Source organism: Hyla sarda, chromosome 6 (assembly GCF_029499605.1).
Source record: "Hyla sarda isolate aHylSar1 chromosome 6, aHylSar1.hap1, whole genome shotgun sequence".
Taxonomy (NCBI): Eukaryota; Metazoa; Chordata; class Amphibia; order Anura; family Hylidae; genus Hyla; species Hyla sarda.
Genome location: NC_079194.1, coordinates 253,924,180 through 253,949,200, shown reverse-complemented (window position 1 = coordinate 253,949,200; position 25,021 = coordinate 253,924,180). Strand labels below are relative to the sequence as shown.

General features: G+C 46.5%; 1 protein-coding gene across 1 annotated transcript in view; it reads left to right on the top strand.

Annotated features, from left to right (window-relative positions):
• The first annotated feature begins 4,312 nt into the window (after positions 1-4,312).
• The window catches only part of LOC130277733 (solute carrier family 22 member 6-B-like), a 64,384-nt gene continuing 43,675 nt past the window's right edge, over positions 4,313-25,021 (top strand). Inside the window, exons 1-2 of the mRNA XM_056528467.1 lie at positions 4,313-4,891; positions 17,145-17,248. Of these exons, the coding sequence (XP_056384442.1) occupies positions 4,517-4,891; positions 17,145-17,248 (479 nt within the window). The 5' untranslated portion in view covers positions 4,313-4,516. The remainder of the gene's footprint in view (positions 4,892-17,144; positions 17,249-25,021) is intronic.

Here is a 25,021-nt window from a genome sequence, read left to right as displayed (position 1 = left end):
CAATTCTACTCTCCCTCCCCTCCATTCTCAGTGTGACAGCCCTACGCTGGCAGCTCCCTCCCCTCCCCCCTCTCCTCCGTTCTCAGTGTAAAAACATTAGCAAGGAGAGGGGAGAGAACTATGATCTGAATCAGCCGACATATAGGCAGTGCTGCTCAGCCAATCACTGCAGAACAGAGGGAGGACAGTGTGAATATTCATCAGATGGGAGGGGCTAAGGCCCGAGCTCAGTCAGCTCTCTGCAGCACAGGGGTTTTCTGGGTAATTGTCACGTCACGGCCCCTGGATGCTGCTGATAACAGCCTGAATAGGGGGTCGAAAGTCATGAAAACCTGGAACAGCTGAATTTCCTGTCAGACAGAAGAATGCAGATAAAGCTTGTTTCTAAGCAGCATTGGTAATGGAAGTGATTTACAAACCTGTATAACTTTACCTTCTGCACTAAAAGCTGAACAATTGTTCACTGTGAGACTTGTCCTTTAAGGGGTTAAATAGTATTGACCACAGAGTAAAGATACTGGGGCTTTTTTTACCTCTAAGTGGACTGCGTGAAAAAAAAAAAAATTTATTTTGCACTGTACATTGTATGGTGAAATTAAACTACAAAGTATAAATGTTTGCACAAAAAACAATCCCTCATATGGCTGGACGGAAATAAAAATAACTGTGTCCTCAAGACCAAAATGGGCTATGTCCTTACGGGGTTTTATGTGCAAAATGTATTTATGACCTACCTACAGGTTGATCAATAAGAGATTGGTGGGGTACCGTAACTTGGCACCCCCGCTGATCAGCTGCTAGCCGTACATACATGGTGTAACACAGCAGGAAGCAGACATCTCTTCACATTGTGTAGTGGTTGTGTTGGGTTACTACAGTCAGTTTCTATTCCAATCAAAGGAACTTAACTGCAGTACCCAGCATAGCCACTACACAATGTACAGCGCTGTCTGCTTCTTCTCATGAAGGAATAGCACTATTGATGTCTTCCAGCTGTGTCTGGCATGGACAACATATGGGGCTAAGCTGCTATACTAGATACTGCCAATAGACAAAAATCATGCTGTCTTGGGGGAAAAAAGACCCTTTTATCTGACAATGTGCAGTCTTTTTAACACTACATAGTAACATAGTTCATAAGGTTGAAAAAAGACCAGAGTCCATCAAGTTCAACGTATATCCCTAATGAGTCCCTACTGAGTTGATCCAGAGGAAAGCAAAAAAAAAACCTCATACTAGAGGTAAAAAATTCCTTCCCGACTCCAAATATGGCATCAGCATAAATCCATGGTCCCTATAAATCTAGTATACATAACCGGTATTGTTATTACTCTCCAGAAATGCATCCAGACCCCTTTTGAACTCTTTTACAGAGTTCCCCATGACCATCTGCTCAGGCAGAAAGTTCCTCAGTCTCACTGCTCTTACAGTAAAGAACCCCTGTCTGTGCTGGTGTAGAAACTGTAACGCCGAGCGCTCCGGGTCTCGCTGTCCCTCCGGAGCGCTCGCGGCGTTCTGCTGTCAGCAGCGCTGCGGTCTCTGTCTCCGACCACGAGCGCTGCTGTGTCCGTGCCGGTGGGGAGCGATCCGCGTGGCGGATTATGTCCGCTCGCGGATCGCGCCCCGCTCCACTCACCCTTCGCCAGTGTCGGTCTTGTCCTGGCGCGCGCGGCCCCGCTCCCTAGGGCGCGCGCATGCCGGCTTGCTAAAATTTAAAAGGTCAGTGCACCGTTAATTGGTGTCTGGCCCAATCAGTTTATCACCACCAAACACTACATAAACCCACTTCCCCTTCCTTTCCACGCCGGATCTTGTTGCCTTGTGCCCTGAGAAAGCGTTTAGTGTGTTCCCTCGCCTGTGTATCCAGATCTTCTGCCGTTGCCCCTGACTACGAACCTTGCAACCTGCCCTGACCTTCTGCTACGTCTGACCTCGCCTCTGTCTAGTCCTTCTGTACCGCGCCAGTCTCAGCCGCCAGAGAGGTCGAGTCGCTACTGAGGGACACGACCTGGTAGTTACTGCCGCAGCAAGTCCATCCCGCTTTGAAGCGGGCTCTGGTGAACACCACTAACTACTTAGAACCGATCTCCCAGTACGACCCGCGCCATCGCCTCTCTGGTCCAGAGGATCCACCTCCAGTGTCCTCACCAGCCGCCAGTCCGGATCCTGACAGAAACCTTCTTTCCTCTAGACATAGATGATGCCCCCTTGTTATAGATACAGTCCTGGGTATGAATAGATCATGGGAGAGATCTCTGTACTGCCCCATGATATATTTATACATAGTTATTAGGTCTCCCCTAAGCCTTCTTTTTTCTAAACTAAATAACCCTAATTCTGATAATCTTTCTTGGTACTGTAGTCCTCCCATTCCCCGTATTACTCTGGTTGCCCGTCTTTGAACCCTCTCCAGCTCCACTATATCTTTCTTGTACACTGGTGCCCAGTACTGTACACAGTATTCCATGTGTGGTCTGACTAGTGATTTGTACAACGGTAGAATTATTTCCTTGTCGTGGGCATCTATGCCCCTGCAACCCCCTTTGGGGTAGTTGGAATTATGAGCTGTAACCAAATGGTATAAACTCAATAAATTCCCAGCTTATTAGAGGACACCATGCTCTCCCCCCAACAAGCTGTCTTTGGAGACTGCCTTGTGGAGTTTGAACAACACAATATTTACACCTCTAAACATTTTGCATTTTAGAATATATATATATATTACTGTGATAGCCTGGGGGATATAGGGTATGGGGAGCTTAGCTGTGCGGTAATTAAAGGGTGCTTGTTAACCCTTGCTATTCGTGACGCCATGGTGCGGGCTCCTCAGTAATGCTTGTCTTACCGCCACCCTTCCCAAGAGGGATAGGGAGGTATATAATAATAGATTGTCCACAACCGGAGAGTTTTCTGAAACAGGATTAACTTTTACTGAAGAATTTCTGCAAGCTTCAATAACAGAACAGTCTCTAAGCATAACAACTGCTTTCCTTGGAGATTGACAAAGGTTGGGACTTTAGCATTTAGAGTCTTTTAGTATTATGCACTGTTCCACTGGATATAGGGGTTTAGTTGCGGTCCAGTAGTCACGCTAAGTCACGCTAGCATTAGCGGGGATTTAGATTTGAACTCACGGTTTTGGTTCAGCTGAGGCTGACAGGTTTTGAGGCCTAGCATGTCTTTGAAAATTGCGTAGAACCGTCCTGTTAGTCCGGCATACACGAGAGCAGCAACCCAAGAGAGCGATAATTGGACGCAGCTCCCTTATATGGGCAGGGGCTGGACTAATGCTAATTGGTCCATACTGATGTCAATCACCATTACAAAGACTTGTGGGTAACACATGACACAAGGACCTCCAAAGGTCCTCCAACATACCATAGAGGTTATTAGCATGGTCACATGACCGATGGTCCTGCGACGCTAAACTAGGTAAGTACTATACATTACTATAAAATATATATTATTATTGAATATAAACATGTATTAACATTAGAGAATTAGACTTGAGGAGAGGCGACTAGGGGCTGTTCCACCTGAGGAACCCTACCTGAACATAGTTACTCTGACTTTGGGGACCTCTACACTAGGTACGGTATCCAATACGGTACCGGGACACCACATTACAAAAACTCTTAGATATGATGTACTGTTCTAATTATTATACATGTGACTGTGGAGATACTAAAATTCCCAGCGGCCTCCCTGCAGTTCTGTCAGTAATCCATATTCCATTTTATTAGTCTGTAGTCTATTCCATAAATTCAACAAATGATATGTAAGGCATTTGTATTCTAGCAATATACAACATCACCCACATAGCATACTGTGTATGAACCTTGCTTTTATTTCAAGTGATAAATTTATTGTGACAACTTGGGGGTTACTCGTTCACGGGGATCGCCAGCTCCAGGATCTAACATGGTTGGCACACTAGAATTTACAGTCCAACACAGCAATGTTTACTAATGAGATGGCCTGCAGCACCTGGGCGGTCTGAGGCTGAACCAATAATTGGCTGGCCAGGAAGATAATGATAAGCCCCACTACCAACCTGCTGGTGACTCCATAAAATCCAGGCATATAAACAGGACTTGCCAACGTTCCCAACAAGCTTTGTCTGTGTATGAGATGTGAACCATCTAGTGACATCATTCTTGTCTTTCAATATATTGTTTGCTTATTAGAAATTAATTATATTAACATTAGTTTATTTGTTGTTTTTATTTTTGGATAAACTTGACCTATAATAACAATGCCCTTTATCCTTAATTCAGGGAATAAAATCTTCTTTCCTCTACAAGTTAATGCTTCCATATACCAGTAAAAGTTTAACACACAGTTACGTGGACACAAATCCTCAGGGGTCACAAAGGACAATGCGCTGCGCTCTTATATAGGGCTGCAGCCTAGTGTCGCCACGTGCCATCCAGTGACTTTGTAACTGCTCAAACTATTTGCATCAAAGCTTTATTGTTCCTCGTTCATGTGGAGACTGTGAATTCTGTTATTAACCATGGCGTTTCAAGAGATCTTGGAGAAAATAGGTGGAATGGGACGGTACCAAATCATACATGTCATTCTGCTGGCCTTGCCAGTTTTCATGCTGGCTAGTCACAATCTCTTGCAGAACTTCACGGCTGCTATTCCAAAGCATCGATGTAAACTCAATGCATCCCAGGAAGAAGGCAATTTTACCGGACTTTGGCTACATGCTCACATTCCATTGGAGTCTAATGGAAAACTCTCTAGTTGCTTAAGATACACAAGCCCCCAACCCAATTTACTTAATTATCGTTTCGCAAGCAATGCAAGTGACTTAGAGACTGAGATGTGCGCGGATGGCTACGAGTATGATGACAGCGAATATTCTTCAACTATTATAAACCAGGTGAGATCTTTTTGGGTTATCTCTCATTACTTTGTCCTGTATTGAGTCTTTTCTATGATTGTATTTGCACCTGACAACAGGACCTTCTTGTGATTTACACTGAGAACTGTTTAGTGAAATCATATGCAGGGGCAAAATGAATGTGATGGGCAATTTTCAGGAGCAGGAGCACATGTCCCATTTAGAGGTTTTTGACATTTGCTGGATTAATTCAACAGGTATTTACTAGAGCATCTCTGCTGCAGGTGAGGCTATGTATTTCTTTTTCTCAGGTATTGAGGTATTGACAACCCAGGTATTGATAACCCAAATAAACCCAAACTCTATACAACCACTCACCCATGTTAGTGTGCTGGACCCCGAACACACATTTTCACTTCCTTTCTCAGAAATAAAATCTATAGTATGTGTTCACATCCTGTCTTTATGGGGCAGATAGAGGCACATCCAGAAAGCCAGGTCAGCTTCTGGCCTCCCCAACAGTGGTGCATGTCCAGGGGTCTCAGGGAATGGAGTGGCAAATACATATACTCATGGCTTAAAGGGGTATTCCACCCCTTGACATCTTAACCCCTATCCAAAGGCTAGGTGGGTAAGATGTTCTAATTGGGGGGTCCAGCTACTATGCCCCCCCCCCCTACGATCTCCGGCCCGCACCCCAGCGTTCCGAACATTTAAAAACATTTGTTTCGGGCTGGCGGGCGTGGCGTCACCCTCTCCATTCATGGTCGAGATGTCACGCCCTCTCCATTCATGGTCGAGATGTCACACCCTCTCCATTCATGGTCGAGGTGTCACGCCCTCTCCATTCATGGTCGAGATGTCACACCCTCTCCATTCATGGTCGAGGTGTCACGCCCTCTCCATTCATGGTCGAGATGTCACGCCCTCTCCATTCATGGTCGAGATGTCATGCCCTCTCCATTCATGGAGGGGGCGTGATGAGAGGGCGTGACAGTCACAACCATAACCACCCAATAACCATCCGGCGTTCTGAATAATAAATGCTCAGAATGCTGGGATGCTGGCCCTGAGATTGCAGGGGTCCCAGCGGCCAGACCCCCGTGAGTAGACATTTTATTCCTTTTGGATAGGGGATCAGATGTCTAGGGGTGGAGTACCCCTTTAATTAATACACCAAATCCCATGCCATGACCCGTTTTATACACATATATTGGGCAAATGATGCAAAAATTTAAAAATATATATATATATATAAATCAATTCTTTCAGAATATATAAATCAATCGTGAATCTCAAACAAAGCAAAGAAACATAGTGAACTGAGTTAATCAATAATATAAATAATGTGATAATAAATAAATAAAAATTAATATATAATTCATATGGATAAAGTGCATAAATAAAAGGGTCATATATCACAAAAATGTATAAGTATATTACAATACAAAGTTTACATATGATTATTTATATAAAGTGCACTATATTTTAAATATTAAAGTGACAAGTGCATTTAAAAGACAAAATAAAAAACGCATTAGAAACACACAAAAAAAGGGGGAGAGAGAGAAGGGGAAAAGGAAAAAGGGGAAGGCGGATGGAAAGGGAATTTTTCCAAGTATGGAGTCAATCTTCAGATGGTAAATTGTTGTGCTCGCTCTCTTTCTGTGCAACTCTTCACCATCATACTTTTCACAAACAAGATAGGATACGATTGTTAGATACAAATATCATAGAACCTACTAAAAAATCTTAAAAACAGAGATAACAGTTAAAATGTAAAACATAAGTGGAAGAGTGTTTTAAAGAGAAGAAATACAGCGTAATTGTTTACAACACAAAGAAGTGGACTTGGCACAAACCTGCTGCTGCAATATAATTCAGATACTCAGATGACTAGTCCACACAGTCCCTAGAAGCCGCACCTGAACACCACTTCGGTGCAGTCTCGCAACAAGTGGCAGTGGAAGTAATAAATCGAAAAAGAACTGCGGAGCACTCACCAGGTATATTCAATCAGAGGCTTCTTTATTGTATCTTCATACATTCGGGTTACATACAGGGGAGAGAGATGGTGTGGACGTGGGGGTATTCAAGCTGGCGACGGACCGTTTGCGCATCGGCCTGATGAAGCACCGAGGCGAGTTAACGGTCCGTCGCCAGCTTGAATACCCCCACGTCCACACCATCTCTCTCCCCTGCATGTAACCCGAATGTATGAAGATAAAATAAAGAAGCCCCTGATTGAATATACCTGGTGAGTGCTCCACAGTTCTTTTTTGATTTAAGCGTAATTGTTTGTTAAGCCCAAATGGGACCATTGTCCCCAGTATAACAATCCACTGACATTTTCTCCTGGCCAACAATGGCTTCACATCACCACCTCTGATGCCACAGTGGACCTTCTTATACCTCTAACTTTCAGCTTATTTTTTTAGATCACTGTTATGTACCAATTTGAAGTGTTTAGGGATTGTCTTCAAGGTCTGTATCTCCTGTAGGTCCCTTGCCGGCACAATGTCCCTAACATGTTCCCTTACTCTTACTCTCAGTTCTCTTGACGTTAGGCCAACGTATATTTTGCCACAGTCACATTTAGCATAATAGATGACATTGCAACTACTGCATAATATATATTGATCTGATATTTATGTGAGCTGTCTGCCAAGGAAAACTCCTATATCTTAATATGTTTGTGCATGCTCTACATGGGAAGCACCTTGTCCGAGGAACCCTTAAACTGAAGGGATTCACATTTTTAGTTCCAAAATGGCTAAAATATCCTTCCAGTTTCTTCCTTTTCCACCAGTCATAAGTACCGTATATACTCGAGTATAAGCCGACCCGAATATAAGCCGAGGCCCCTAATTTCACGCCAAAAACTCAGGAAAAGTTATTGACTCGACTATAAGCCTAGGGTGGGAAATACATCATCCCCCCAAGTAATCATCCAGACCCCTGTCATCATCCCCCCTTTCATCATCCCCCCCCCTTCATCATCACCCCCTGTCAATCCCTTCATCAGTGGTCTTCAACCTGCGGACCTCCAGATGTTGCAAAACTACAACTCCCAGCATGCCTGGACAGCCATTTGCTGTCCAGGCATGCTGGGAGTTGTAGTTTTGAAACCTCTGGAGGTCCGAATGTTGAAGACCACTGCGGCCTTCATCATCATCCCCCCCCCCCCCACATCATCACCGCTTGTCAATCCCTTCATCAGTGGTCTTCAATCTGCGGACCTCCAGAGGTTTCAAAACTACAACTCCCAGCATGCTCGGCTGTCCAGGCATGCTGGGTGTTGTAGTTTTGAAACCTCTGGAGGTCCGCAGGTTGAAGACCACTGCGGCCTTCGTCATCATCCAGGCCCCCCCCCCCCCTTTTGTTTTGTACTCCCCTCGGCGGGACGTTAGGGTGAGCTGGTCCGGGCCATCTATGCTGCAGGGACCGTCCGGTGGGGATGGTTAGTCGTTGCAGGCTGTCCATTTTCACCGGGGGGGCCTCTTCTCCGCGCTTCGGCTCCGGCCCCGGACTGGTGACGTTGCCTTGACGACGACACACAGGGACGTTGCGCATGAACGTCTCTGTGCGTGGTCGTCAAGGCAATGTCACTACTCCGGGGCCGGGGCCAAAGCGCGGAGAAGAGCCCCCCCCCCCCCGGTGAAAATGGACAGCCCGCAACGACTAACCATCCCCACCAGACGGTCCCTGCAGCATAGATGGCCCAGACCAGCTCACTTTACTGTTCCGCCGAGAGGAGGTGAGTACAAAACAAAAGGGGGGGGGGGGGGCTGGATGATGACGAAGGCCGCAGTGGTCTTCAACCTGCAGACAGAGGTTTCATAACTACAACACCCAGCATGCCCGGACAGCTGGGAGTTGTAGTTTTGCAACATCTGAAGGTCCGCAGGTTGAAGACCACTGATGAAGGGACTGACAGGCGGAGAGTTCGAAAAATCGTGCTGAAAAACTCGGCTTATACTAGAGTATATACGGTACCTGAACCGTCACAAATGAAGCAATTTGGGGGTCAGTGTTTTTCGATTCCCTAATGTTTTTGCATCATCATCCTCATTCTTTGCCATTGACAATTATAAATGGAGATTACCACTTATGGACCAGAACAATTTTCATACCCGGGACCCTGGGGGTACGAAGTGTGCTCAGCTCGTGAGCATGCTTCAAACTTCGGTAATGGGACCAGGGTGTGCAGGTACGTCCGTGGTCAATAAGTGCCAGGATGCAAGGATGTACCTGAATGGCTATTGTCCTTAACCCCTTCCCGCTATAGGACATATGCATACGTCCCAGCATCCGGCATATTTGCGCAGTGGGACGTATGCATACATCCTAGCGATCTCCGGCACTGCTGCGGGCAGCGCAGGAGATCAGCAGTGGGACCCGGCTGTCAATCACAGCTGGGGACCTGCCACAACTGCCGGGGCCGCGATCACGCCAGTCTCGGCAGCATTAACCCCATAGATGCGGTGATCAATCCTGATCACGCATCTATGGTGTTGACAGGGGGAGCGCTCTCCCCCTGTTCACCAATGGCAGAGCCACGATACGATCGCGGGTTGCCGTTGGTTGCTATGGCAGTAGGAGGTCAGATCATGACCTCCTGTATGCCTGCTACAGAAGCCTGTGAGATCCAACCACAGGCTGGATCGCACAGGCTGTACTGTGTGCAGCTGATCGGGTCATACTGTGCTGCAGTACAAATGTATTGCAGTATAGTATAACCTGTAAAAAGTGTAAAAAATAAAATAAAAAGTTCTTCAATAAAAGTATGAAGCATAAAAAAAAATTAAAAAAAATGCCCCTTTCCCAATAAAAGCCCTATATTATCACCAAAAAAGATAAAAAAAAAAACACAAATCATATACATAATAGGTATTTCCACGACCATAATGACATGTACTATAAAACTTTAATGTAAATTATCCCGCACGGTGAACGCCATAAAAAAAACGCAAAATTCGCCAATTTTGGTACAAATAGTGGAATAAAAAAGATCAAAAGGTAGCACGTATTGCAAAAATTATACCAATAAAAAGGACAGCTCATCGCACAAAAAATAAGCCCTTACTCAATGGCGTCGGACAGAAATAAAAAAGTTACAGCTGTTGGAAAATTAATGGCAGAAAAAGAATTTTGCTCAGAAAAGGAAATAGAACATAGAAAGCTATATAAAAATCTCCATAATCATACCGACCCACAGAATAAATATAACATCATTTTTACCGCACAGTGTACACCATAAAAAAATTTTTTAACGCAATAAATTTTCCAGTTTTTCACAATATTTTGGAGTTTTTCACAAAAAACGCTGCATGTGTCAACAAAAATGCACTACTTATATGAAGTACAATATGTCACTAAAAAACAATATCAGAATCGCTCCACTCAGAAAAAGGATCCTAAAGTTATTACCATTTAAAGAGATACATGTCAAAAAGAAAAAGAGCCTGGTCATTAAGATAACAAAATGGGTCCGCCCTTAAGGGGTTAAGGGGTTAAACAGACTTTATTTTCAGCTCCTCTTTCCCTGGCTTTTCTTACTAATAGATCAGTCCTCTGAATTTTTTAGGTCTCCTTTAAAGGGGTACCAAAAAGTCAAACAGATTTGTAAGTTACTTTTATTTAAAATATTTAATCCTTCCAGTACTTATCAGCTGCTGTATACTACAGAGGAAGTTGTATAGTTATTTTCTTTCTGAGCAGTGGTCTCTGTTGACACCTTTGTTCTTGTCACAAACTGTCAAGAGCAGGAACGAATGCCCATAGTAAATCTCTCCTGTTCTGGACAGTTCCTGACATGGACAGAGGTGTCAGCAGAGAGCACTGTGGTCAGACAGAAAATAACTGTACAATTTCCTTTGCAGCATACAACAGATAATAAGTACTGGAAGGATTAAGATTTTTAAATAGAAGTAATTTACACATTTTTGCACCAGTTGATTAGGAAAAATAGTTTACCACCGGAGTACGCCTTAAAGAATGTTTCACATTTACGTGTAACCTCTCTCCAAAAAACGAAGTTTGAGGTGTTTGCTCTGCAGCTCAAATTTATTTTCTTTAAAAGCTTGTTGCAGCAGTACACATGTTGGACATTCTGCGCCTCATCACATTGAAACACCTCCTCTCCCAGTAAACTAGGAAGAGGTTGGCATGCGATGGGCCGCAGGCTGCCCCCATAGCAGTGCTGTGTTTTTGTAGGTAGAAACTATCTTTGATAGTAAAACAAAATGTGCGTCAATGTGTATCTCAACAAGTGCTGCATCAAATCGCAGGTGACACGATCCCAAGTAATATATTTAAGGAAAAACGTAATCCATTTTCATGATCAATAGAAGTATACAAGGCTTCTACATCAGCTATGACAAGAATCATGTTAGGTTCTATAAAAATCCCATCGACTTTACCGTTGAAATCTGTTGTGTCCTTGACATAGCATGGAAGACACTTGACTAAAGGTTTCAAACAATAATCAATAAATTTTGCAGATGGAATCACATAAACTGTCAATTCCAGACACAATCGGACGCCTCATGGGTCTAGGGGATTTTTATGGACCGTAGGAAGAATGTAAAATGTTGGTACCTATGGATATGAAGTCCATCACAAACTTTCCTTGTGATAATTTCCTGTTGTAGGGCAATCTCCAGGATTAACCTTAGTGTCCCCAAAAAAAAGACAAGAAGGTTTGAGGCAAGTTTTTCATATCTTTTTTGTCTTTAAGCTGAGGGACGATTTCTTACTCATACTGCCTAGTTGGCCAAATCACCACGTTCCCCCCATATCCACTGATTTAAATATGGACATCATCCATTGTCTGTAACTCACCGAGTGCGCTCCATTTGTCTAAATTCCTCAGATACTATTTTTGTAAAAACTTCAATCAAGGGACTCAAGGATAGAAGAAAAGCTTTTGGCCTGGGAAGAATATTATCAGGAAACCTATCTAATCCCTCTTTCTCTTGTTCCCGTATCAAATCTTCCAAGATGCCTATAGTATCTAATTCTTCAGGAGTTGTAAATGAGGGCTCCATTTTTCTTTAACAGTAAATTTCGTACAAATATGTGTAGATCCTTTAGGACTGTAAAAAAAAAATCTAATTTATTCACATTTTTTGTACGTGAAAAGAGAATTTCACACTGGAAGCTCTGGAGGTGAATGAAGATGATTTAGAGCGGGATACTGATCTAGATCCATCTATAGGCTTCCGCCACCTATACATCTTACTAGTTTGTTGGCCCTGGAAATATTTCTGAAATGTCTTAGACTTGATCTCACTTTTCTCCTTTTCCCATTTTTGAGACTTCAGGTCCCTATTCAATTTTTCACAAACTGCATTTAAATGACTATACTTAATTCCCTTGTAGGGTTGGAATTTATTTCGATTGGCAATTCCAAAAGTCCCCTTGAACATTAAGTGCCAAACTCCCCCCATCCCTGTGTAATCACCTAATCCTTAATCGGGAAGGAGAGGAATACTTGGATCATCAAACCTCTAGGAATCAGACTTTTAATAAAATAATTTTTTAGGAACATTTTAATCCACCATAGCTTGATTCTTTTGTGCACAACTTTCAGCCTAGTTACTGCCTCTTTAACACAAAATCAACTTAAATCTTAAAACAAGTGCAATCTTTAACTAATTACTTCATCAATTTTAACCAGACGTGTCTGTTCACGGGCCTTATAGTCCACATTGGAACCAGTTGTGAAAAACAACACAGAAACACATATTAACACCAAAGGTCCCACCCAGGAAGGCTCTCAGTGCACTTTTTGATCAAAACGTGTCCCCCATCCACCAGGCGGAGGTGGCCTCACTTTGGATGGGACGCTAACACGCTCATTCTACTCCTCTGCTGGGCATACAGCCTCTAAATGGGTGAAATGCAGGATCCACTATCAATTTGAAAAACTTCCAGGGGTGCACGGCTAAAGAAGGATGCCACTCCCCCTAACTTGCATAGCAAAAGAAAAAAGGAAAAATAGCCAGTACAGCTATCTAATACATGGGTGCACGCTGCTGTGGCAAATTATACAAAAAAAAAGGTTGCAGCAGCACTCTTGGTCAGAAAAAGGAGGCTCTCAATGCACTTTTTAATCAAAGTGTTTCCCCCATCCACCACGCAGAAGTGGCCTCACTTCGGATGGGACCAGGGGCAGACTGACTGGCTGGTCCGATCAGAAGTTGTCCAAGGGCCCGGCCAGGTACAGGGCCAGCCGTTGCCGCCCCTACTGAGGGTCCAGGACACTTGTCCCGGATCCCCAGCAGACAGCGCTGCCTTCTCCTGTATGTGCATTACATGCACATAAAGGAGAAGGCGTCCCCTCCGTGTTAGCCGCGTCTGAGCCTACACAGAAGAGACATGACCTCCGTCCCCGCTGTGCAGTGCAGGCGCCGATTACGTCACTCATCAGTGCCTGCACTGTTGAGGAAGGAAGACGTGGGCCCTGCTGCTGAGGAGATCACTGCGTGGGACATCAGGTGAGCATAATTTTTTTTCTTCCACCTGGGATCAGGGGAGGGGGGGAACCCATTGCCTACACTTACTGTGGGGGACCCCACTGCCTACATTTACTGTGGGGGGAACCCGCTGCCTACACCTACTGTGGGGGGACCTGGCTGCCTACACCTACTGTGGGGGGACCCCGCAGCCTACACCTACTGTGGGGGGACTCTGCTGCCGACATCTACTGTGGGGGAGACCTGACATCCTACACCTACTGTGGGGGGACCCAGCTGCCTACACCTACTCTGAGGGAACCCCGCTGCCTACACCTACTGTGGGGGGACCCGGCTGTCTACACCTACTGTGGTGGGACCCCGCTGCCTACACTTACTGTGAAGGGACCCGGCTGCCTACACTTACTGTGGGGGGGGGACCCTGCTGCCTACACCTACTGTGGGGGGACCCCTCTGCCTACACCTACTGTGGGGGGACCCTGCTGCCTAAAGCTACTGTGGAGGACCCCGCTGCCTACACCCAATGTGGGGGGACCCCACTGCCTTTACCTACTGTGGGGGGACCCTGCTGCCTACACCTACTGTGGGAGGGACCAGGCTGCCTACACCTACTGTGGGGGGACCCGGCTGCCTACAACTACTGTGGGGGGACCCCGCTGCCTACAAATACTGTGGGGGACCCCTCTGCCTACACCTACTGTGGGGGGGACCCTGCTGCCTTTACCTACTGTGGGGGGACCCTGCTGCCTACACCTACTGTGGGAGGGACCAGGCTGCCTACACCTACTGTGGGGGGATCCGGATGCCTACACCTACTGTGGGGGGACCCGCTGCCTACACCTACTGTGGAGGACCCCTCTGCCTACACCTACTGTGGGGGGGACTCTGCTGCCTTCACCTACTGTGGGGGGACCCCGCTGCCTACACCTACTGTGGGAGGACCCTGCTGCCTACACCTACTGTGGGGGGACCCGGCTGCCTACACCTACCGTGGGGGGACCCAGCTGCCTACACCTACTATGGGGGAGACCCCGCTGCCTACACCTACTGTGGGGGGGACCCAGCTGCCTACACCTAATGTGGGGGAACTCTGATGCCTACACCTACTGTGGAGGAACACTGCTGCCTACACCTACTGTGGGGAAACTCTGCTACCTACACCTAATGTGAGGGAACTCTGCTGCCTACACCTAATGTCAGGGACTATATACTATGTTCCTTCCTAATAAGGGGACAAACGACCAAACTAATTGGAGGGCTACTTACTACCTACATAGGGGTTTTCATACAGGGGTAGCTTTCTGGGGGATGTATTCACAGCAGGGTGCATAACTAGATTTATAGGGACAGAACATTGATCCAGGGATTTATTCTGACTGCCATATTTGGAGTCGGGAAGGAATTTTTACCTCTAGTATGAGGGTTTTTTGCCTTCCTCTCGATCAACTCAGTAGGGACTCATTAGGGATATAGGTTGAACTTGATGGACTCTGGTCTTTTTTCAACCTTATTATCTATGTTACTATGTTACCTACCTGGGGGATATTAACCTGGGGGCCTGATCTACTAGGTGCCACTACCTCTTGAGGACATTACCGACCTGTAACTTCTGTAAGCAACACTTTATTTTCTGTCTGCTAACACAAAATACTCTGATAGTGCCCCTCTCGAGACTAGACTCTGGATCCGCCACTGGGTGGAGGGGCGTGCTGGCTACATACTTGACTAACTACCTGGCAACCTACCTGGATGCCTAACTACTTACCTACATACCTGGCTATCTAACTACCTTCATATCTGGCTGCCTAATTACCTACCTACGTATCTTTCTATCTACCTACATACCTGGCTACCAAACTATGTACATACCTGGCCTTCATACATGGCTGCCTAAGTACCTAGCTAGTCAACTACCTACATATCTGGCTTTCTGATCTACCTACCTATTTACCTGGCTACCTACCTGCCCTTTTACTGTGCAGTACATCAAGGAGGGCATTATTATAGTTTGTGGGCCTATAAATGGGAAGATTGTGTAGAGGTGGGGAGGGCACTGGAAAAACATGTTTGTCCTGCAGATGAGATTGACATGACGGTCTGATCCAGATGGAGAAGAAAAGGAAAGAGGACGCCGCTGATCAGAAAAGACGTAATTGTGAGTCCCAAAATGTAACTGTAATTGCTTATATGGTATACATATCCTGTGTACGGCTGATATCTACCGCCATATGGTCCTGTATATAATCACCTATATTGTATAAAGATCCTGTATAGTATACTGGTCTGTGTATAGTGGTTTTATTCAGTACAGTATGGCGGTATTATCCAGTTATTGTGTGGTGGTATATATTTACTCATTGTATACTGGTATATTGGTCATGAAAAATTATTTTACCTACATTAAAGTGTTTCTTATATGTAAAATCTAGTTTATTTTGTGAGTAGGGCTGGTCGGGGGATTTGGGTGGAATAGGGGCAGAACCAACGGCAGAGCATCGCAGAGGGCCCTTGCTTTTTTTGGTCTGGGGGCCCCGAGTGTTGTCAGTCTTCCCCTGGATGGGACCAGCATGCAACCGTGTATTAGGTAGTTGTGCTGGCTATTTTTCTTTTTCTTTTTGCTGTACAATTTAGGGGGAGCGGCACCCTCTTTAGCCGTATACCCCTCCCTGTTCACAGGAGGTTCTCAAATTGATAGTGGATCCTGCATCCATCCGAAGTGAGGCCACCTCCACATGGTGGATGGGGGACATGTTTTGTTCAAAAAGTGCGCTAAGAGCCTAAATTTATCGACCATGAGTTCTTCTGCTACTTTCTTTATGTATACTTTGCATTTGCAACAGCAGCGTACCCCTGTGTATTAGGTAAATGTGCTGGCTATTTTTTTTTTTTGCATATCAATATTAATGGATGTATAAATATGGCTCGAGAATCCAAAGTAACTATAGGTAACCTCAATGGGTCATGGCCCCTTAAATTGTAAGCCAAATTAACCTTTATTAAAAGATCCCCCAGGTATTGATTACTCAAATAGACCCAAACTCAATCACAACCACTCACTCATTTTAGTGTCAGCGTCCTGTGATGAACCCTGAACGTGCTTTTTCACTGCCTTCAAGGGGCTGTAATCTACAGACTTTATAGGGGCAGACATCTGGAGCGCTACTCGTGCTTCTGCCTACGCCGTTCACCAATAGATCGTATGCGCAGTGTCCTGACCAGGGATCATGCCGCCCCCCTTCGCCTCATCCTGCTGACGTGCTTGCCTCTGTCATGAAAGGACGTGGGGCAGATGGTCACACTATTAGACACAGAGGGGTAAGCAACACCAGGACTGCTCAGATACCAGGCATGTACACTCAGAAAAGGAAGCGGCAAATACATAAACTAATAAGAGCTGGAAACTGCATTTTAGGTGCATTTTGAGGCATTCTTTGCCCAGGTAAACACACCCTTAGTGCTAACTTTTCAGATAAGATTATTGTTAAAAATTGTTCAGCTTGTACAATACATTTTTTTTATCTGGCAGTTGTCCCTCCCTGTTTGACATCCATATGACCTAATAGGACATGGGGTTATTTCTATCACATACAGTCTCCATACCATTCATTGGGTTAATCCACATGATCATAAGTTATAATCAGCAAATAAGACATACTAAAGTCCTAATACCTTATAAAAGCTGCTGTAGAATAAAGCACTTGAGGTCTATCAGACATTACCAGTGAATAAAAAGAAGTGAAAAGAGATAGGGATGTCTGCAGGAAGAGCTGGAAGCATCATTTAATGCCATTATATCCTTCTATTTCTTGCAGTGGGATTTGGTCTGTAATCGAAGGAGAATGAGACAGCTTGCTCAATCCATTTATATGGCAGGAGTCCTGGTGGGATCCATTGTGTTTGGTGGTCTATCAGACAAGTAAGATTTATTTCACTAAAAATCAAGCTTTTGATTTCCACTTGTCTGTTCCTACAAGTCACTTTTTTGTATTTTTCACATAGGAAAAACCTTCTGTAAAATGGAATATATTCACTGCTCAAAAAAATAAAGGGAACACTTAAATAACAAAATGTAACTCCAAGTCAATTCACACTGTCCACTCAGGAAGCAACACTGATTGACAATCAATTTCACATGCTGTTGTGCAAATGGAACAGACAACAGGTGGACATTATAGGCAATTAGCAAGACACCCCCAGTAAAGGAGTAGTTCTGCATGGGGTGACCACAGACCACTTCTCAGTTCCTATGCTTCCTGGCTGATGTTTTGGTCACTTTTGAATGCTGACGGTGCTTTTACTCTAGTGGTAGCATGGGATGGAGTCTACAACCCACACAAGCTGCTCAGGTAGTGCAGCTCATACAGGATTCCAGGATGGCACATCAATGCGAGCTGTGGCAAGACGGTTTTCTGTGTCTGTCAGTGTAGTGTCCAGAGCATGGAGGCACTACCAGGAGACAGGCCAGTACATCAGGAGACGTGGAGGAGGCTGTAGGAGGGCAACAACCCAGCAGCGGAACCGCTGCCTTTGCGCAAGGAGGAGCACTGCCAGAGCCCTGCAAAATGACCTCCAGCAGGCCACAAATGTGCATGTGTCCACTCAAACGGTTTGAAACAGACTCCATGAGGGTGGTGGGGACGCAATCCGCGTGGCGGGTCAGACCCGCTCGCGGATCGCGCCCCGTTCTACTCACCCTCCTCCTCCTCCTGTGGCTGTCTCGTCCAGGTGCGCGCGGCCCGCTCCCTAGGGCGCGCACGCCGATGTTCTAAGATTTATAGGGCCAGCGCACCGCTAATTGGTGCCTGGCCCAATCAGTGTAATCACCTCCCTACACATAAATACTCACTTCCCCTTCCCTTCCTTGCCGAATCTTGTTGCCTTGTGCCCTGTGAAAGCGTTATAGTGTTTTCCCAAGCCTGTGTACCTAGACCTCCTGCTGTTGCCCCTGACTACGAACCTCGCTGTCTGCCCTGACCTTCTGCTACGTCTGACCTCGCCTCTGTTTAGTCAGTCTCAGCTGCCAGAGGGGTCGAGTCGCTACTGGGGAACACGACCTGGTAGTTACCGCCGCAGCAAGTGCATCCCGCTTTGCGGTGGGCTCTGGTGAACACCAGTAACTGCTTAGAACCGATTCCCCAGTACGACCCGCATCATCGCCTCTCTGGCACACCTCCAGTGTCCTCACCAGCCGCCAGTCCGGACCCTGACAGTAGATCCGGCCATGGATACCGCTGAGGTGCCTCTGCCAAGCCTCGCTGACCTCACCTCTGTGGTTGCCCAGCAGTCCCAGCAGATTGGCCAACAAGGACAACAGCTGTCGCAGTTGATCGCCATGATTCAACAGCTTCTGCCTCCACAGCCTCAACCATCTCCTCCGCCAGCTTCAGCTTCCCCTCCTCTCCGAGCTGCCGCTACCACTGCTAGAGTCCGCTTGTCTCTCCCGGATAAGTTTGACGGGGATTCTAAGAAGTGCCGGGGATTCCTGTCCCAATGTTCCCTGCACCTGGAGATGTTGTCGGACCAATTCCCCACAGAACGGTCTAAGGTGGCGTTCGTGGTCAGTTTACTATCTGGGAAGGCCTTGGCCTGGTCCACGCCGCTCTGGGACCGCAACGATCCTGCCACTGCCTCCGTCCTGTCCTTCTTTCCTGAAATCCGCAGTGTCTTTGAGGAACCTGCCCGTGCCTCATCCGCGAAAACAGCCTTGCTGAACCTTGTCCAGGGAGATTCTACAGTGGGCGAATATGCCATACAATTCCGTATGTTGGCCTGTGAGTTGGCCTGGAACAATGAGGCTCTCTGCGCGACCTTTAAAAATGGTTTATCCAGCCACATTAAGGATTGTCTGGCCGCACGAGAGATACCCTCCACCCTGACTGAACTCATCCAGTTGGCTACTTGCTTTGATATGCGCTACATTGAAAGATGTCAGGAGCTCCGCCAGGAGAAAGATCTTGTTCGCACCAGGCGATACCCACGCCTGGCTCCTCTCTTCCAGTATCCTTTGCAGCCTGTTACTGTGCCTCCCGCTGAGGAAGCCATGCAAGTGGACCGGTCACGCCTGACCCAGCAAGAGAGGACTCGCTGGAGGAACGAGAACTTATGCATATACTGTGCGAGCTCTGAACATTTCCTAAAGGACTGTCCCCTTTGTCCTCAGCGTCAGGGAAACGCTCGCACCTAGTGAACGTGGGAGAGGCGTCACTGGGTGTAAAGTCTTCCTCTCCACCACTGACTGTTCCAGTGCGGATTTCTCCAGCCACTAAAGCCTCCTTCTCTGCGGAGGCTTTCTTGGACTCTGGTTCAGCAGGAAACTTCATTAAAGCCTCCTTCATCAACCGGTTTAACATCCCTGTTACCCGACTCGTTAAACGCTTCTTCATACCTTCGGTTAACGGAGAAAAACTGAATTGCACCATGCGCTACCGCACAGAACCCGGACACATGACCGTGGGGGTTCTCCATCAAGAAACTATTGAATTTTTTGTTGTGCCTAACTGCACCTCTGACATGCTTCTTGGCTTGCCCTGGCTCCATCGTCACTCTCCTATTCCTGACTGGACCACTGGGGACATTAAATTCTGGGGCCCTTCCTGCCACACTCGCTGCCTTAAGTCGGTACCTACTTGCCAACTCACCACCGCTTCTCCACTGCTCGGCCTTTCTAAGGCCTATCAGGACTTCTCTGACGTCTTTTGCAAGAAACAGGCAGGCCTTACCTCCACATAGGCCCTACGATTGTCCTATTGACTTGCTCCCTGGTACCACACTGCCCCGTGGCAGGATTTACCCTCTCTCCGCTCCAGAAACTAAGGCCATGACGGAGTACATTCAGGAGAATCTCAAGAAAGGTTTCATCGGGAAGTCTTCTGCTGGAGCAGGATTCTTCTTTGTTGCCAAGAAGGACGGGTCACTACGCCCTTGCATTGACTACCGCAGCCTCAATAAAATCACTGTAAAGAACCGCTACCCTCTGCCTCTCATCTCGGAACTCCTTGACCGTCTGCGTGGAGCTAAGATCTTTACTAAGCTTAATCTCAGGGGCGCATATAACCTCATCAGAATTCGTGAAGGAGATGAGTGGAAAACCGCTTTTAACACCAGGGATGGCCACTTTGAATACCTCGTCATGCCATTTGGTCTTTCCAAGACTTTGTCAATGAAATCTTCCGGGAATTATTGTATACCTGCGTTGTGGTCTATCTTGATGACATACTAATCTTCTCCTCCAACCTAGAGGAACACCGCCTCCATGTTCGTCAAGTGCTCCAGCGCCTCCGTGTTCACCGTCTCTACGCCAAAATTGAAAAATGCCTCTTTGAACGTGGCTGTCTTCCTTTCCTGGGTACCTGGTCTCAGGACAAGGTCTACAAATGGACCCCGACAAGCTCTCCGCGGTCTTGGATTGGAAATGCCCCTCGGGACTTCGCTCTATCCAGCGCTTCCTCGGATTCGCTAATTACTACCGTCAGTTCATCCCCCACTTCTCCTCTATCGTGGCTCCCATTGTGGCTCTGACCAAGAAAGATGCGAATCCAAGATCCTGGCCTCCCCAAGCTGAAGAAGCATTTACTCGCCTTAAGGCTGCCTTCGCCTCCGCCCCCGTCTTGACTAGGCCCGATCCTCTGAAACCATTCTTCCTTGAGGTAGATGCTTCTTCAGTAGGAGCTGGGGCGGTTCTTCTTCAAAAAACCGCTAAAGGAAAAAACGTCACTTGCGGTTTTTTTTCTAAAACGTTTTCTCCTCCTGAAAGGAACTACGCTATTGGTGACCGTGAATTGTTGGCCATTAAGTTCGCTCTAGAGGAGTGGAGACATCTCCTGGAGGGATCCCTTCACCCTATCACCATCTACACTGACCACAAAAATCTATCCTACCAACAGTCGGCCCAGCGTTTAAATCCTCACCAGGCCAGGTGGTCGTTGTTCTTTGCCCGCTTCAATTTCCAGATCCATTTTTGTCCTGCAGACAAGAAGATGTCTATCACGTTCCACCGATGCCACAGAAGCTGAAGCCTCTCCTCAACACATCATCCCTCCTGAGTGTCTGATCTCTTCTGCTCCTGCTTCTCTGGTGCCTGTCCTTCCAGGGAAAACTTTTGTCCCTCCTCGTCTTCACCTCCGGACTCTCAAATGGGGTCATTCCTCCAACTGGAATCAAAAAATCCATTCAGTTGATTGCCAGACACTATTGGTGGCCTGCCTTTGAAAAAGACGTGACTGAGTTCGTACGGTCCTGTACTGTATGTGCATATTACAAAATTCCTTGCCAGAGGCCTGCGGGTCTTCTCCTTCCCCTGCCGGTGCCCGAACAGCCTTGGTCACATATAGCGATGGACTTTGTCACTGACCTTCCTGTATCCCATGGCAACACTGTCATTTGGGTGGTCGTTGATCGATTCTCCAAGATGGCTCATTTTGTCCCGCTTCCTGGCCTCCCTTCTGCGCCACAGTTGGCGAAGCAATTCTTTTTGCACATTTTCCGTCTCCACGGACTGCCTACGCATATCGTCTCTGATAGAGGCGTTCAATTCATCTCTAAATTCTGGAGAGCACTCTGCACTCAATTGAAGATTAAATAGAATTTTTCCTCCGCCTACCACCCGCAGTCCAATGGACAAGTGGAGAGAGTAAACCAGACCCTTTGTGACTACCTGCAACATTTTGTCTCCTCCCGCCAAGACGATTGGGTCGACCTGTTACCCTGGGCTGAATTCTCATACAATTTCAAAGACTCTGAGTCATCCGTCAAGTCTCCGTTCTTTGTGGTGTACGGCCGTCACCCGCTTCCCCCCCCTCCCCATTCCCACTTCATCTGGAGTTCCTGCCGTAGACTAATTGACCCGGGATTTTTCCTCTATTTGGAAAGAGACTCAAAAGTCGCTCTCACTGGCCTCTTCTCGAATGAAGAGACATGCGGATAAGAAGAGAAAAACTCCTCCTGTCTTTGCCCCTGGTGACAAAGTGTGGCTCTAGCTACAAGCTGGGTCCACGTTACCTAGGGCCATTTAGAGTCAAAAGTCAAATCAACTCTGTTTCCTACAAGCTCCACCTTTCTCCTTCTCTTCGTATTCCTAACTCCTTTCATGTTTCCCTTCTCAAACCTCTCATTCTTAACTGCTTTTCCCCCAAGGTCACCGTTCCTGCTCCTGTCTCTGTCTCCTCTGATGTCTTCTCGGTAAAAGAAATTCTCACCTCCAAGGTTGTCAGAGGTTAAAAAAAATTTCTTGTTGACTGGGAGAATTGTGGTCCCGAAGAGAGGTCTTGGGAGCCCGAGGACAATATCCTCGACAAGGAGCTCATCCATAGGTTCCTGGGCTCCAAAAAGAGGGGGAGACCTAAGGGGGGGGGGGTACTGTAACGCCGAGTGCTCCGGGTCCCGCGGCTTCCCCGGAGCGCTCGCGACGTTATGCTAACAGCAGCGCTCCGGTCTCTGTCTCTGACCGCGAGCGCTCTTGTGTTCATGCTGGCGGGGACGCGATCCGCGTGGCGGATCGCACCCCGTTGTACTCACCCCCCTCCTGTGGCTGTCTCGTCCCAGCAGTGCGTGGCCCCGCTCCCTAGGACACGCGCGCCGATGTTCTAAGATTTAAAGGGCCAGCGCACCGCTAATTGGTGTCTGGCCCAATCAGTGTAATCACCTCCCTACACATAAATACTCACTTCCCCTTCCTTGCCGGATCTTGCCTTGTGCCCTGTGAAAGCGTTATAGTGTGTTCCCAAGCCTGTGTACCTAGACCTCCTGCTGTTGCCCTTGACTATGAACCTCGCTGCCTGCCCTGACCTTCTGCTACATCTCACCTCGCCTCTGTTTAGTCCTTGTGTACCGCGCCAGTCTCAGCTGCCAGAGGGGTCGAGTCGCTACTGGGGAACACGACCTGGTAGTTACCGCTGCAGCAAGTCCATCCTGCTTTGCGGCGGGCTCTGGTGAACACCAGTAACTGCTTAGAACCGATTCCCCAGTACGACCCGCGTCATCGCCTCTCTGGCACAGAGGATCCACCTCCAGTGTCCTCACCAGCTGCAAGTCCGGACCCTGACAAACATCCTCCAGCATGACCGGTTTGGCAGTGGGTCAGTAATGGTGTGGGGTGGCATTTCTTTGGGGGGCCACACAGCCCTCCATGTGCTTGCCAGAGGTAGCCTAACTGACATTTGGTATTGAGATGAGATCCTCAGACCCCTTGTGAGACCATATGCTGGTGTAGTTGGCCCTGGGTTCCTCCTAATGCAGACAATGCTAAACCTCATGTGGCTGGAGTGTATCAGCAGTTCCTGCAAGAAGAAGGCATTGATGCTATGGACTGGCCCGCCCGTTCCCACCCCAGAACTGAATCCGATTGAGCACATCTAGGACATCATGTCCAGGTCTGGGAGGATATCCCTCAGGAGACCATCTGCCTCCTCATAAGGAGCATGCCCAGGCTTTGTAGGGAGGTCATACGGGCACGTGGAGGCCACACACACTACTGAGCCTCATTTTGACATGTTTTAAGTACATTACATCAAGGATGGATCAGCCTGTAGTGCAGTTTTCCACTTAGATTTTTAGTGTGACTCCATATCCAGACCTTCATGGGTTGATAAATGTGATTTCCATGGATAATTTTTAAGTGATTTTGTTGTCAGCACATTCAACTATGTAAAGATGAAAGTATTTCATACGATTAGCTCATTCATTCAGATCTAGGATGTGTTATCTTGCTGTTCCCTTTATTTTTTTGAGCAGTGTATTACATTAAAGGGGTACTCTGGCCCAAATACATCTTATCCCCTATCCAAAGGAACCTATCCACAGATGGGTGCTGCGGTGGGACCCCCGCAATCAGACATCTTATCCCCTATCCTTTGGATAGGGGATAAGATGCCTTAGGGCAGGAGTACCCCTTTAAAGGAACTTTTATTGATAAGTGGAAAAAAGCTTTTTCTATTATTGAATTACCCATATATGGCCTTTTTGGGTATTATTATTTAGTGGGACATTTATTTCGCCCTTGGATGATCATAAGACTGCAGAGGATATGTAGCTTCACAAATTTCTCTCAACCTTAAGATGATTTATTCATAAAGTGCCTTCATAATCCACAGAACTATCAGGAAATACAATAGTCTAAACTAGATTAAAGATATGTTACACAATAATCTGCAGAGAAGAAAGTCATATAAAATGAAAAATAAATGAAGTCATTTGCATATAGTAAACATTTCACAACAATAAATCACAAAATGTTAATATTCAGCAAGAAAACAAAATCAGTTTGCTGTGTTATTTGGTGTGTTCTTTCAATTCTTGCTTGAGGATAAATGAGCAGGTTGTTATAGTTGTACAGTACGGTGTATTTCTACAGGAGGTCAAGGTACTGTAAGGGGCTGTTCACATCACATTTCGGCTATAAGCATCGGGTATACATTTAAAAGGTTATTTTGACATACACTGCACATAAAGTGTACCTGTTATTATCAAAAACTTTTTATGTAAAGAAGATAATACCATTTTATATATATTTGTAATATACATTGGTTAAAAATTATGTTTATTTTTGTTCCTTACGCTATTGCCTGTGTGTCTCGATGAGAAGACCAAATACAGGAAATGTGGGTGGACAAGCATGACTCTGTACAGTGAGGACAAGCAGGGGTCTGTGCAGTGAGGACAAGCAGGGCTCTATGCACTGAGGACAAGTAGGGCT